The 15,771-nt window shown below is 39.9% G+C and overlaps 1 protein-coding gene across 1 annotated transcript in view; it reads left to right on the plus strand.

Annotated features, from left to right (window-relative positions):
* LOC141007396 (rap guanine nucleotide exchange factor 6-like) overlaps positions 1-15,771 on the plus strand; it is a 163,275-nt gene that overhangs the window by 28,492 nt on the left and 119,012 nt on the right. The window contains exons 2-4 of the mRNA XM_073479755.1: positions 7,970-8,040; positions 9,459-9,515; positions 14,068-14,151. Coding sequence (XP_073335856.1) covers positions 7,970-8,040; positions 9,459-9,515; positions 14,068-14,151 — 212 coding nt within the window. The remainder of the gene's footprint in view (positions 1-7,969; positions 8,041-9,458; positions 9,516-14,067; positions 14,152-15,771) is intronic.

A 15,771-nucleotide genomic window follows, 5' to 3' on the forward strand; every position in this document is an offset into this window, starting at 1 on the left:
CCACTGTAAAATGTTTCAAAATCTATAGTAATATATATGCTGGATTCTGCTATTTAGGCCTTTAAGAACCCCAAATTACAACTTGGTTTGAAACCTCTTATGAAATAAGTGCAATAATTTGAGTCCTTAGTTTGATTTTGACTTTATCAGAAGGGGTTAAATTTGGGCTTGGCGATATGGTTTTATATGGCCAGGAGGGGTCTGGCACTGTGTAGTTCCTAGCACACCTCCTCTTTTTGCATTCTGCATAAGGGATGGAAATAAAACAATGTAGGTTCAGCCCGTCAATCAAAGATCTGTAGGTGTAAAATGAGGTTCTTCCTCCTCCTGGGGGAGGGGCTGGAGCCGATCCCAGCTGACACTGGGCGAGCTGTGGGGTACAGAGTTGGACAAGTTGCCAGTTTATCACAGGGCTGACGTATATAGACAAACAACTGTTCACTCGCTCACATTCACACCTACGGGCAATTAAGAGTGGCCGACTAACCTAGCTTGCATGTCTTTGGACTGTGGGAGGAAGCTGCAGTACCTGGAGAGAACCCACGCAGGCACGGGGAGAACATGTAAACTCTGCACAATGACATCACTTTACTATAATGCAGCCTTTTAAAACCAGGAGAAGTCAACACATGCCATATCCCAATATAATGATATCAAAAAATCTAAGACGATATAAAGCGACATATCACGTTAACGATTTATCGATATAAAGCCCATCTCCAGGGTCAATAAAATGCCAGGTCCTCAGCTGGTGATGAGTTAATGGATGTCTCCTGAGGTTGTGACATCTTAATCGCAGATGGGGTCGTCAGGTCATCACATGAGGAAAGGCCAAAGGTCAGAAGTCACTGAGGAGGGTTGCTCCACCGTCATGTCCTGTCCCGAGGGATGACAATGAGACAACAATGAACGGCACGTGGGCTTGAGTCTAATGTCATGAAGGACATGGCTTTGATGGTTGACCTATATCTAAAGTATGTGTCCATTTATATGTTCACATATATTTTTCAGATCCTGAAGGTGTAGGAAAACTGACTCTCTGGTATGTCAAATCTGGAGTATGATGGTTTATATTAGATTTAGTTAGTGTCCACTAGTGCCTTTTTTATGTTAAGACAAAGCAAATCTGGTGAGAAATGCTGCAAATCAGTTGGAAAATGTCTGTGAAAACAGTTTCTAAACTTGAAACCTGTGCATATTTCGCAAGAAAAAACAGATTATGTGTTGGTCAAACTTTACTACATTGGGGTTAGGTTTTCCATGTGGTTTGGGAGTGGAGGCACCACTGCAGAATAGATACGCTGATTGACACTTCTACATAAAAAAATATAGGGATCGTTTCCCTTGTGTAGGCCACCAAAAACGAGACCGCAGCCACCACACCCTCTGTTCAAGTCCAAGCAGTGTATGTACTTAAGTATTGAAGGCACAGTGAGAGAGAGAGAGAGAGAGAGATTGGTGTGGGCGGTGCAGTGATCACATTACCATGCTCTCCCTGGGAGACCACCGATGGAAACGACAAAGCAGAGCGCTCCTCTTCGGACATCCTGCTATCTGTCTGTCTGGGCCTATTGATGACCTGCTTTACACTAATCAATACATGAAACGGGGGCAGTTGGCTTCGTGGATGTGTGTAGTAGCAGCAGTAGTAGTAGTATTCGCAGAATGTGTCATTCAAAGAAGCATTCCACAGCTGGGAAGAGAGCCCTTGCATAAAAGTGGGCAGTGTATGCAGTAGAAAGACTCAAACTATTTTTTTTAATTGGTGCTACATGACGAGATAAAAACAGAAAAAAAGGGCTGTGATATTCCATTTTGCTCAAAAGGTAGAAAACCAACAACAACCAGAATGCACTGTGCCACACCGGACCAATAAACACTTGATTAAGGCTGGGCTATGTAGTGAAATTATACAGTTATCATGATATTAGACTATATGTCATCTTAGATTTTGGTTGTGTTGTCTTTTTCTGGTTTTAAAGGCTGCGTTACAGTAAATTGATGTCATTTCCTGAACTTACCAAACTGTTCTACTTGTTCTAATACTAGAGATACACCTGTTTTCTTTTTGGCAAAGTTAAACATTGTAGCCGAGCGTTATGAATTGTGCATTTGCCTAGAGGATAAGGATCTCAAATGTTTTATTCCGCTCACATGTGTAATGCAAGGCATTACAGAAAGACTCCCATTTTTACCTTTCACAATTCGGGTCCTGGATATCCAATAAACACTGCGTAAATGCTTATAACAGGTAGCTGAAATGCACTTCCCCATTTCAGTAACAGGCCATTTAAATACCTTTCAATGTGTTACTTTTTATTAGTTATTTGTAATTGGTCAAAATCTGAAACTTTTAAAAAATCGGAATCGGTCAAGAAAATTGCCACCCGTATATTTTATCTTATACTTTTCTTTGCAAACTTGGTCATTAAATCCACATTACTTATGATTATTTATCAAAAATCTAATTTTGTTAATATTTTGTGAAAGTACCAATAGTCATCCCTACAACATTGATATTGAGGTATTTGGTTAAACATATTGTGATATTTGATTTTGTAGCTCAGTCCTAGCATTTATGAGGTTGGTTTTGGGGAGATTTTAAAATGGCAAGACGTACATTGCGTTTCTGATATGACTAAACCCCACTGTCACTTGACTACAGTGATCGTTCATGACATCTGTTATATGTCAATGAAAAAAGTCACTTAGCTACTTAAAATTCTCAAACATCCTCCATCATCTTCAAAACAAATTCTTTATTTTAAGGAAGTTGAGCATGTAGATCTGCGTCTTAGATGGTAATGTGAGACATTTCTCTGTTGTTGCCTCCAACATGCCACAGGGAACACATTATACTCAGTGTCACCGGTGGAAAAAATGTGCTTGGTGCTGCTGTGTCTTTTTGTATCAGGCAGAGTATTCAATGTAACCCCGTAACACACTGGTAAGGAGGGGTGAGGTGGGTATTGGGGGGGGGGGGCTGTCTCGCCTGATCTGAGCACCCACGCTATCTAGTCGCCTCGGGCCTTTATGTCCTGACATACACACACTTTACTGTACATGCACACATGCATGCTCAGCAACACGACAGGAGTGCTTACTGCAGCAGTTTGTTGTGCTCACTAACCCAGTTAACTGTGAGTTAAAGTCAATACAGTTCTACTTTCAAACTACAGTGAACCGGGCTTTTTCATGCCTGCTCTCCGCTCACTGCCTTTGCCTCGGGAGCAGTAAATGGAGGTTACAACTCTCGTTGCGATGCGGCTGGCCAGGTCGAGCTTTGTCCTTCAGTGGTAAACTCTTATTTAAATGGCAGTTGTCTGTGTTTCAGTGCGCTCGCTGTGCTTTCGTCTTACAGGGAACTAAGTGTTTTCCTTCCTCTTAACAGTTGTCAGATATATCTACCCAAGTGTGAATTGCATGAATGTAAAAACATCTTGCATTATAACCATGTTCAGAAGCATAGTCTCCTGTTTTAGTTCATCACGGTCTTCCATGGAGTCCAATAGAGTTGTCATTGCTGAATAGAGTAAAGTAAAAATAAATAAAGATAAAGTTAAAAAATTGCTTCTTTTGTCCAACCAACTGTCCAAACACTCAAAGACTCTTTATTTACTATCATAAACGACAAAGAAAAGCAGCAAATCCTCACATTTAAGTTGCTGGAGCCAGCAAATGTTTTAATATTTTGCATAAAAAATGATTGAAACGATTAATCGATTATCAATATTATTGGCAATTAGTCTTCTTTCAATCAGCTAATCAGTTATGAAGGAACTAAACCTGTCTTTCGACTAGAGGAACCAGAGACCAAGTGTAGGTCTTGTATGATAGTTCCAGCAGCTCTTTTGCAGAGATTTAGCCATTTTTACAGCAGGACTCGCCTCCCCACGTGTTCACCCCTGATACTATTTTAGCGTGGCACTGTTGCTGCATTGGCCTTTTCGCTGCCCACTATGATTGTGATTGGTTTACATTAGGGATGTCCCGATCAGGTTTTTTTGCCCCCGAGTCCGAGTCCGAGTCCTTTGATTTTGAGGACTTGCCGATACCGAGTCCCGATCCGATACTTTTATAAAACAATAAAAAATGAAGAAGAGAAAAGAAAATTGTGCAGGACGTCCCTTTTATTATATTTTAACACGTGTACTGTTGTAAACTGAGCACATAGGAGGTAGGCAGCTTGAACATTCTTAAGTCAGTACAAAAAAATATTCTTCACATTAGAAGTAGAACAACTACTAGTGCAACATTAGAACTTAGTGCAATCACAGACTCAATAGTCTAGTATATCACAGACTCAATATAGTCTAGTACAAATATAGCAGCTTAACTTAAAATGCCAGTCAGGCATTAAAATATAAAATAAAACAAATGAACAAATAAAACAAATTTAAATGAAAGTGACTAAAGTAAGGCCAGTATTGTGCTTTTTGAAAGCTTCATCCACTGTGGGCTGGATAGCCTTCGGCTTGGTTGCCTGTGTAAACTGTGTGTATTGCGCTGGGTGTTTATTTTTCAGGTGTCGTATCAGGTTAGTGGTGTTAAAAGCAGCTTTGTCCTTGCCACCCCTCGAAATCCCCATTTGACAAATCTTACAGTTTGCGATAGCATCGTTCTCCTCGTTCACTCTGAAGTAATTCCACACAACAGACATGATAGCAGAGGGCTGCTTCAGCTTCAAAACAAACAGGCGTGCTCTGCGCGCATGCGGTGTTTCTGCGAGCTGTCTGTCTCTTGCAGAAAGGGCTCTGGCTGTGTGTCATGTGACACACACAGACAAGGTCTGACTCGGTGCGGTGCGGTGGTAGTAAATACTAATTTTATTCGAATTTATGTTTAATCACCAATAGCCAATATATTAAAAACTGATAAAAATAATGACTTTCAATATATATATGTATATATATATATATCCGATCCCTGATCGGCTCATAACGTCCGAGTCCGGATCGAGTCTGCAATCACGTGATCGGCCCCGATTTCCGATCACGTGATCGGATCGGGACAACTCTAGTTTACATAAATACAAACAAACCTGAACGTTTTTCCCCTATACCAGAATGATATAAAAGATCAGGCAGATTTGTGTGTTGTGGAAGAAGGTGGACCCTGCATGATCAATAAGTCTGATCATTTTCTCTCTGACATTACTGGTGATAGGATAAGACTCATGAAACCAACTGGGCCAACTGGTACTCCTCTGATATGAGGTGTTTGTATGACTGCCCTCTCCCTCCCTCCCTCCTTTCTTTCTTTCTTTCTCTCTCCGTCTCCCCCTCATGTGTACTTTCTCCCTCCACCTTCCTTCCTGTGTCAGACTGAGCCAACAGCACATCAGAGGTGTGTTGGTCCGTTGCATTAAAGGCTCTCCAATCCCCAGTGTTCATCCCTGCTTCCGCCGGCTCCCGCTGCTTGACTCAGTTTACCAATGCGCACACGGTCATGCGCACACATACACACACACAGAAACCAAGACACTACAGTATGCTTTCACAAAAACATGCTGCATTCTCTCTCTGTGCTGTATCTTCTGTAGCATGGCTGTTATACTTCTGTAATATCCTGTAGTACTTCCCGTGTTTCATTTTTGAAAGATTTTTGATCATGTTTTTTATTCTTACGTCAGTCCGTGATCAGATTTGTGGAGTCTTGGCAAAAGTTTATATAGCAACCTTATCGTGGCATTAAAATGATTTCAAGTTACACTCCCTCAGAGTACACATGAAAGTTGTGTCTGGCTGTCAGCATTTGTATGAAACGCTTGGCACTAATTTCAAACAAATCCTCAATCTGCTTAAGCACTATGTAAATAAAACCAGTAGTGAGGAAGTGGTTCCAACAAAGGCTTCGCACTACAAATACGAGTCTGTCGGCGAGGGATATTCTGAGTTATTAGTTTCAGATTAGGGCATTGTAGCTGCGTGTGTGTGTGTGTGTGTGTGCTCGTTAAACTGCAGCTGTGCTTTGGTTTATCCCAAAGTGGGATTATTGTTAGGGAAAATATTTTAGCTGCCAGTAGTTCCAACAAACAGTGCAGCTTCCAGGTTTTTTGTTTAAATGTGCTAATTTGGTTTAAGTGCTGACTTTTAGAGGACCATTTCAGTTTTACAGGAAATGTATAAATGCATGATGCTGGACGGGACACTGGCTGCTACATAATTACAGAAAACTGGTCGCTGATTTTGGGTCAGGGGTGTTGCTATATCGCGATATTCACCATAACTGTGATATTTAAAAAATATATAATAATAATAATACAGATATGATAATATCGTCTGAATTATCAAGTGAAGATTTTCGGCCTTATGCATCCTTTTCCTTTAGTATAGTATATCTATAAGTTGGGCTCCACTTTGGACAGAGCCAGGCTTGCTGTTTCCCCCCAGTCTTTGTGCAAAGCTATGTTAGCATCTGCTGATGGTAGTTTTACATTTATCATACAGCCTTGAGGGTGGTGCCAATCCTGTCATCTAACTCTGGCAAGAAAGCTAATAACATATTTCCCCAAATGTCAAACAGTTTGACCTAATGATTTATTATAAACTCTTGTGTATGGAATATAAATGTTTTATAGACTGTTTTTAATGTATCATAGCAGTTGCACCAGATTAAAAAATAGAGCAGCAAGTAATGGGTTCCTCTATGTAATGAAACTGCCCTGTGTCCATCTGTGTGCTGTGTGTGTGTGTACATAACCAGTCAGCCATGCAGTCCACCTGTTAAAACTAGTTGCCCTGTGGCCTCAATAGCCACTGTGTTTGTTTGATCCTGCAGATGCTTATATGAAGCTGTTGCCTTCACACACACACGCACACACAAACACACACTCTGTCAGCCTCTTAATGTTTTGACAGCTGGCCCTGATAGAGTACTATTTTAAGGCCGTGGGTGGATATATCTGTGCTTGTCTCACTGCTGTCATGTGCGTACATAAGTGGTATGCCTGCCTGTCTGGTTTGAGGGTGTCAATTTGATAGGCAGCGTTTGGCATCGTCTGAGTGGCCTCTGTCAAAGTGCTGCACTAGATGTGATTTACACGCCGCTGAGACGTTTCACACACTCTAAACAATGAGCTAATCTTTTGAAAGCTTTTACTTTTCAGATACTACACACAATCTCGACAGTCTGCAGACTTTACAAACTTGTGTGTGGATTTGTTGTTTCAAATGGCTGTGAATGTACTTTTTGAAACAAGGAATAGACTGGTTATTAGCCTGGCTGATTATCGAGGCCGATATTCAGCATTTTTCCGAGTATCAGTATCTGTGTTTTTTTCTTTTTTTTTATTTGTTTGCTGAAAAACAGATCATTTTGAAAATGCAATACTTTGGCTCAGATGCAGTGTGTGTGTGTGGTCTCACTCAGTGTCCCGCCCTCAGCACTCTCTGATTGGTTGCGCGTCACAAGTAATAGACTACTAACACTACTAGTAATCTGACTCTACAAAGTAACTAGTTACCAGAGCCCTTGAGTAGAGACAGTCTCGACAACAGAAGCTCAAAATGCTGATTGTCATGTGATTCACTGAGACTTCAGATGGTTCTAAGCAGGCAGTTTAAATATATGAATACAGAGAGACAGAAGTGTGACGTTTGGCAGTTTGTAGTTAAAACTTGATTCATTGATTGATTGATTTACAGTGCTCGGCTGCTCATATTTGCAGCTAACTTCTGAGAACTATTGAGAGGCTCCACGATCCACCATTGCTTGAAAAAAATGGTCTATTGCAGTAAACGTAACTAAAGTTATCAAATAAATGGAGTGGAGTGGAAGTATAAAGTAGCAGAAAGTGGATATACTGATGTAAAGTACCTCAAAATTGTACTGAAGTACAGTACTTGAGTAAATTGTATTTGGTTACATTGCATCACTGGTTATTGATAATTTCTCTCTTTCATATTTTCTTCTTGGATGGTTGGTTGATGTTAACTTATATTTTCTTTATTGTCTTTCTGTCCTGCAGGACCTGCACACCATCTACTGCAACCTCTACCATATGGACGTCCTCTCTCACCTGAGGGAACATCAGCTGAGGTGAGTTGTTTGTCATATATATTCCCAGAATTTGTATTTACTGCTTCAATCAGGCATCAATCACAGTATCCGTTTACCTAAGTAACTTCAGAGTAGCCGTCTGGAAAACTTTGTGAATGACTTTTCATGTGTGGCACACCCTGCCCAACCAAGTTCAAGACCACAGAGTGCTTAGACTTTCAATGCAAATGCCTTTTGGCCCACGTTGGTTTTCCACTCCGGCTTTATCATTCGCAGGACGTTCAGGCTGAGGAGCCTTTAGACATTTGTATCTACATACCAGGCATGTTTGAAATGTTCTGCTTCAAGTCTGGAATGTTTTCTTTGCTAGTTAGACGCTTGAGCTGTTGACAACAATGACAGTTGAAACAAGGCTGTTCACTTTAATATGCGGGTGACTGAGCCCTCCTCCTAACAAACAATGGTGTGAGATTACAATCTGAACCATTTACGAGAAATAATTCCACAGTGGAGGGGTTAAGGGACACAGATATACGCATCTGTATAGACAAGTTCCCATGAAACAGCAAGTGGCTAAACGGGCGTCTAGTTATGGACTTTTACAGTAGTCAGTAGTGCTAATAATGTGTTACAGCCACCACCATGGAGCTGCCGGACTAGCAGCTCCTGGTGACCGGAGGACAGTTTAATGACCTTACAGGGTTTGGCTCCTGGCACCCTGGCACTGCAGTAGCAAATAGGACCGCTAACAAGCTAACGGCAGCTAAGTTTAGCACCAGTTAGCGATCACTGTAGCAGCAAAGCTAGCAGTATAAATCCATCAGGAAGCTCCTTAAATCACCTCAGTTCTGGAACTGGCCTCCGTATGCGAATCCCCCCGGTCCAGAGGTGTTTATTGGGAGGCTGCTGGTTAGCAATAGTAAGCAGATGGTAACAACAAGTAAAGCTGTTTGTCCAGAGTTCAGGGAGGACAGCATAAACTACTTTCTCCATAAAATATAATCCGGTTTCATCCAAATCAGTGAATAAACTTCCTTAATTGTGACTTTGTTTTGTTTGTTTTTTTGACGTCATGGTTCCTTTTTATAGCAGTTTGTCATGCTGTCATGATAAAATTAACCGAGCCTCTGTCCAGTTATCAATCTACATTACTTGTGAATGCACTTGACTTGTGTTTAAAAACCCTGGTTCTGTTAGAATTGTGTTCAATCGGCAAAAGATTGCAGCAAAATTCTGCCTCATGAGGCCAAACAAAATGAAATGTAGGTTGTGCAGCAGTAGCAGGTCGCTCTAACACTCTGAGCTGACAGACGGTAATGATGGTGTCTGAAACGGCAGAGCTTGATGCCTTCTCAGAAATGAGTTTAGGTTGGATGTGTGATGGATTTCGAGAGCAAGAAATGTTTTATGAATGTTTTTTAAAGAAAAAACGTTAACATCTTTCCCCCCTCCCTCAGGTCGATGTGCACCTCAGCCAGGTATGAGAGACATGAGGCTAACCACATCCTGTTCTAGTAAGTACAAGTTCTCACACTGTGCAGGAAGCACTCTGCTTGTTCTGCTGCACTGACTCTCTCTGTTTATTTAAATAGCTGCTGAGGCAAGCGTGTTTTATTCAAATGTGAGTTGGTTTTATTACCAGTATTTACCAAGTTCAAGTTTCACAATATTTTAATAAGAGTGTCCTGCTTCACAATCACAGAATAATGAATATTCACACCTTGTAGCTGCCTAGAATAACAACAGTCTGTCAGTTTTGGCCACAAAGCAGCAGCACTAAAGCAAACCATCACATCAGCATGGCTGACTTAAATAAGTGCACTAATAAAATTAACTGAGAAATTGTATTTGGATGACTAGCCAGATCGTAGCCACAAAAGGGGGATTTTATTGTATTTATCCTGAATGTTTCCCTAATGTAACTCATAAAAAACTGCACTTTTGATTTTATAGTTCCCAGTTATACTCAAAACTGTCTTAAACCTGGTCTTAAACACTGTGTTGAAGGATCAGGCTGGCGATATTCTTTTACTTTTGTAAATGTCAACAAATCCTACTAATAGGACCAAAAAACACTATTTCTCAGCACTATCTGACTTTGCCAGCCTGCCTGTTGCTCTAAGCCTATTTGTAACTACTGAAGAGAAAAATCTTTATAATTTAGCCACAAATATGTCCACTCATTTAAAGAAAAATAAGAAAAAAACAGCTAAAAACTGTAGTTTTTAGCTAGAATTACTAACTAATAGTGCATTTGTGTCCACCTTTATGCTAATGAATTTGATCAATGTTGAGTGCTGTATATGTTCACTGCGTTTTTTATGATCATTTTAACATTTTATGTAAAGAGTACCATTAAAAGCTATCTTTAAAATAAAAAATATTATTATTACTGTAAGGAACCCAGAGCCCTTTTGTAAATGGTCTTTAATCTGTAGAGCTCTCTGGCACAGACAAATATGATAAAGCATGCTTATATACAGCTTTTTAGTGGAACCAGTTCATTGTTGGTTTTGGTCTTTTTTTAGTCAAATTTGTTGATGATAAGAAAAAATATATAATATCAACTGATTTATTCTTAAAAATAGCCTGGAACTGGCAAAATTTGGCATCATCAAACCTGTAGCTAGCCCTGTCACCATACCTAGATTTGTTGGACTTTATATTGTCACACAAATAATTGCAATAAAATATATCATTGTCATTTTAAGACCATTTTATTGCACTGATGTAATGACAATATAATAGAGTAATAATGCAAATACTCCTCTTCAAAGAGCGATTAACTCTTAATTGATAAATAAAACAAAAAATATAAAACCACACAACTAAAGTTATAAATAAAATGGACTCTCGGGCTCTGTTAATAACGATTGCACACGTAAACATGGGCAATATCAAGGTCAAGAATGACCGACGTTATGTTACAGATCAATATGTATATTAAGTAATGTGCAATAAGTTGGTAAAGTATTTATCTTGGCAGGCTTACTTGCTGATATAGTAAAACCTTTGTTGCACAGGTTGACATCTACCTATGATCATTTTGACCAACAGCTCACACACACATTTATCAGCTTACAAGGAAAACTGTGAATCAAGGCTGCTGTTGAATCATCCACTTTATGTGTTGCTTCCAGACAAAACTGGCCGGTAAAAGTCCAGGTCTTCTGCAGGAGGTGTTTTTGCGTTTGATATTTTTTCCTGAGGCCCACTCCAGATATGGTGATAGCTTGTCTGCTATCCTTTCTGTTTGTCTGTCTGTCTGTCAGGGTGTGTGAATAAGATGGATGAGTCAGATGGTTAAAAAAAAAGTAATTTTAGCATCATATGCAGTGTGGATTTGGAGGAAAGCTAGTCAAGAGGAAGACTGATTAGAAGGAGAAGTTAGATGATGAGATAAGAAGAGAGGAAGTGGCGGGCAAATGAAAGATGTAATGTAATGCAACATGAGTGGAGAGGGGAAAAAACAAGAGAAAGGAGAAGAAAATGATAGCAATGTCAAGAGGGAGGAGAAACGAGAAAATGAAATGAGGAATTTGAAGTAGGATAGAAGAGGGATGAGGTGACGATGTAGAGGAAGTGTGAGAGACAGAGGGAGGACAGAGACAGATGAGAGGATGACAGAGAAGCTTCACATGCTGTTGATGTATTGTCATGCTCGCTAGGATCACATTAGACCCTCGGCGGTTTAATTTGAAATCACATAAACACAAACACACAAACTCTATCTCCTGCCTCTCTACCAGAGCCTAGTCTTGAGTACCTTAACCCAGAACAAAGCGTCTGTCATGTCCAATTAGTCAACTGTTACACACACACACACACACTATAGACATCAGATGAAAACAATCAATGAAACCATAATAGCAGTTAATCATGTGGGCCTCACTTAAACCCCAACAGTGCAACAAGAAAATAATAATTCTTCTTTCAAACATGATTATATTAAGTCTGCATTCACTGCAAAACATTCAATGATAAAGATCACCAAAGGCAATCAGAAAGATGGCAGAATGGATGATGTACCTTGTTATTTGTCAGCTTTTTTAAAATTAATTCACAACTGTTAAATGCTTAATTGATTTCTCGGTGCCAGAGGTGTCTTTAAATCGCAAAAATCCGTAGATGAAACATTAGCTTCTGCAAATATCTCTAATCTTCCTTGTTAGTTATTATCGTAGAATATTAGCAAATGTAATCATGATCATTACCTAAGTAAACCAAGTTCTGCTTTTACTGTAGCTCTGCTAGTCGTGTTGCTGTACCTAGTTGTCCAGGATGGCAGATGTACTTGCACGTGTGCCAATCAGATCAGGTAGCGACAGTCCTTACCTGTCGACCTGTCGACTTGCCATCTTGTAGATAAATTACCTTTTGTATTCTCCCGAGTTTATGATGTTTTTAAAAGGGTGCAGCCAGATGTGAAAGTGAATTACCTCTGTGCACATATTTCAATGCATCTAGAAATTGTTAGTTTACATAAATCACACAGGAAAGCTACTGTGCTGTACTGAAGTATTTGAAGAGTGGGGCTAAGAAGTGGGAAGAGCTGTCTTTCAAGTGTCTCTATTCATGACTAAAAGCACACATACTGTCTGTTCACCTCTGACTGACTTCTTCATGTATGACTATGTATCTGCTTGCTGCTGACTTGAGCACACAGCTGATTTTGAAGTGAATTACAGTGGTTGTTGGGGGGGGGAAGAAAAAATCTGCACATGACATGGCATGTGCGGTGAGATAGCTCATATTTTGGATGCGTTTGTCTCCAGAGAAATAATTTCATGTTGCAGCTGCAGTGAATGACTGTCCTTTTAGCATGACTGCCTATCTTTAATGGATTCTCTTCACCTTACAGTGATGCACATAATGTCAAGGCTCTATAGTGGCTGACATCCTAAGGATACATTTATGGTAATGCAAAATGCAGCACTTGGGATTCAAAGCTCGGATGTGCACTTTATATTTCCTTTCAGACATCTTGGTCTTCGGTTCTCTTTACAGAGCTCCTACATTTTTCAAAACCTTGGAAAAAAATGTCACCCAAGAATGTATCAAATTGATCTTTCGCAGCCAGTTCAGCCATAAATGTATGTATAGCCTTTCATGAAAGATAGCTATGATGACACCTAAAATGCAGCTGAGGTAATGGAAACTCCCCCCCCCCCCCAAAGATTGATCAGTTTTAACTTCAGGAAACTTAATACATGCTACGTACAGTAAGCTCTACTTTGAGAGCAACCCAGAAAGGCCTCTCTTAATGGCACGTTATTTGATTATTAATGTAATCCTATGATGTGTTGTTTCTGCTACTATTTAGCGACATGTGTGCAAAATTGTAAAGTGAAGATTCAATCTAAAGGCACTAAAAAGCCTCAAACCTGCATTCTTTCTAATGACCAGCAGGAGGCGACTCCACTGGTTTCAAAAAGAAGTCTGATTGTATGTAAGCTTATGAAAAACTGACCCTGAGTCTTAGTTGATTTATAGCACCGTAAACAGTTTCAGAATGAGTTTATGGTCCCAATTGCTTGGTTCAAGTCCTCTTCAACACAGCATGATGATAAATAATGGTCACATTTAGAGTAAAAATAGACGATAAAGCAGGGTATGCTTTAGGGCTTGGCTTCCTTGTGTTTGACAAGTTGCCAACACGGCGTGTCCTCTGGTTCTCAGTCAGATCCAGTCAGGATATCCTCCTCAGCTCCACCCTCTCATCAAAATATGGTCACTCCAAATAAACAATGCCAAACTTGAGGCGTAAAAACTGTAGTCCATAAATCAATCGGTGACATTGTGGTGGGTTTAAACTTGGGCAGGACTTGTCCTCAACTTAAAGAGCACCAAAGTAACTGGGGAGTTGAATACATTTTAAAGATCCAACCAACCTACGAAGAAGTTAATTAGTTGATTAATTTAAAATATGAAATGTAACAAAAGTTCAGAAATGGTAACGCTGAAGTTTTACAGTAGATGCTTTCTAACATTTATTACATTGTGAGGTGTCATGAAGTACAGACTGCAGTGTTTCATACGAGTATGTTCTCTCTCTGTCTGTTTCAGCCCAGACAGCATCGCTACCTGTTGGTACATCCTGCTCTCTGGGTCAGTCTTCGTCAAGGAGCACATGTACCTGGCAAGATGCTGGTATGTAGCAATCACCCACATTTACACTCAGACACGCAACCAGAGAACAGCATAATGATGGGGTGAGACGGAGAAGGTGTCATATAGTGACGGGAGGTTGGATGTGTCTGACATTACACATGAAGCTACACTACCTTGTCACCTTGTCATGTGGAGTGTGAATGTGTGTTTCTGTCCGTCTGTGTGTTTATCTGTAACATAAAAATGTCTCTTGAAGAAAAGACTATATGCCTTCACACCGTTCACATTTTTATATCACACTGTGGCTCTATGACTTTAATGCAGACATGTCAGGAAGAAAGTGCGCTGATATGGGGGATTTAAAGACTTCTTGTGGGACCTGAATGTCTTGGCAGTCTAGATTCTTTGTCATCTCGTGACGAAGGAGCTTTGAGGTCTGGGTGGAGATTAATCAGGAACATGATGCGATCTGATAATAAGATCTCACAAGAAGATATCAGTTCCTCCTCCTCAGACCCGTTGGAATGCAAAACCAGCATAGAAATACCTTTTTTAAACAGACATCTTGCACCTGTTTAAACAAAGGAATTGATTGTAATAGGGAAAGCTGTGACAGAAATTGCTTGAGGTCGCCCCTCAGCTCCACATTTACCTTCCCTCTGTTGTTGCTGTTGGACCGAAACGGAGGCAACACTTGCCAGAAACGGAAAGGAGGGGGGCAGGTACCGTCTGTTCAGTAATGTCTAAATTATGACCTAAAGGGTGCTGGTCATGAATTCAGAATGATAGCTGAAGTATGGTCTCATACACCAGCATACATTCATATCTGCAGGGTTTCTAGAAGTCATGACATGTCTGGAAAATGGTTTTTGTTTTCAGTTGACTGAATTCTTTCGCAATCGATGTAATAATCATGTAGTATCATGAGTATTATGAATCATTTTACAGGAAGGATCTTTATGAATGCAGTTTATTTTTCACTTTGACAAAATTCACACACTTGTTGTATTAGTTAGGGTTTTCACCTGGTATCCTGCAGTTTTAATCACTGTTAATAGCTTTAAAACATTACCAGAGAAAAAAAAACTCAGTAAAACAATTACTTGGTTTGGATCATAAAAGAAGAAGGGTACATTTTCTACTACTCACAGATTAGATTCTTATAAGAGCAGGTTTGTCAACATGTTACATTAAAATGAGTCCTTGCTGCACCAAATGTAATCGGATAACTTTTATCATGTCCAAGATTTGTGGTATTTGTGAAAAATGGGTTCTGTGTTAGACTTAATGATTATTTTATTATTGATTAATGTGAAGATTATTTTCTTGATTCATATATTTAATCATTAGAACATGTCAGAAATGGGTATCTTCATATGTCTGTTTTTTTTCCAACAAACACTTCAAAAACACATCAGGTTTACTATTGCATGACATTTTTGCTTAGTTGATTGCGATTAACGATAACCAAAATATTTGCAGAAACCAATCAAGTGTGTTACCTACAGTGCAGAAAAGCCGTTTCAACCAAACAGTCCGGTTTATTGCGGTTTCCTGCCGAGCACACTCATCCGACACTAAAAGGTTGAGTTAAAACACTGCAGACCACCGATTGGTTAGTCCAAACAACCAGAGTCAGATTGTCTTCTGTCTCACTGC

The sequence above is a fragment of the Pagrus major genome, chromosome 13 (genome assembly GCF_040436345.1).
Source record: "Pagrus major chromosome 13, Pma_NU_1.0".
Classification (NCBI taxonomy): domain Eukaryota; kingdom Metazoa; phylum Chordata; class Actinopteri; order Spariformes; family Sparidae; genus Pagrus; species Pagrus major.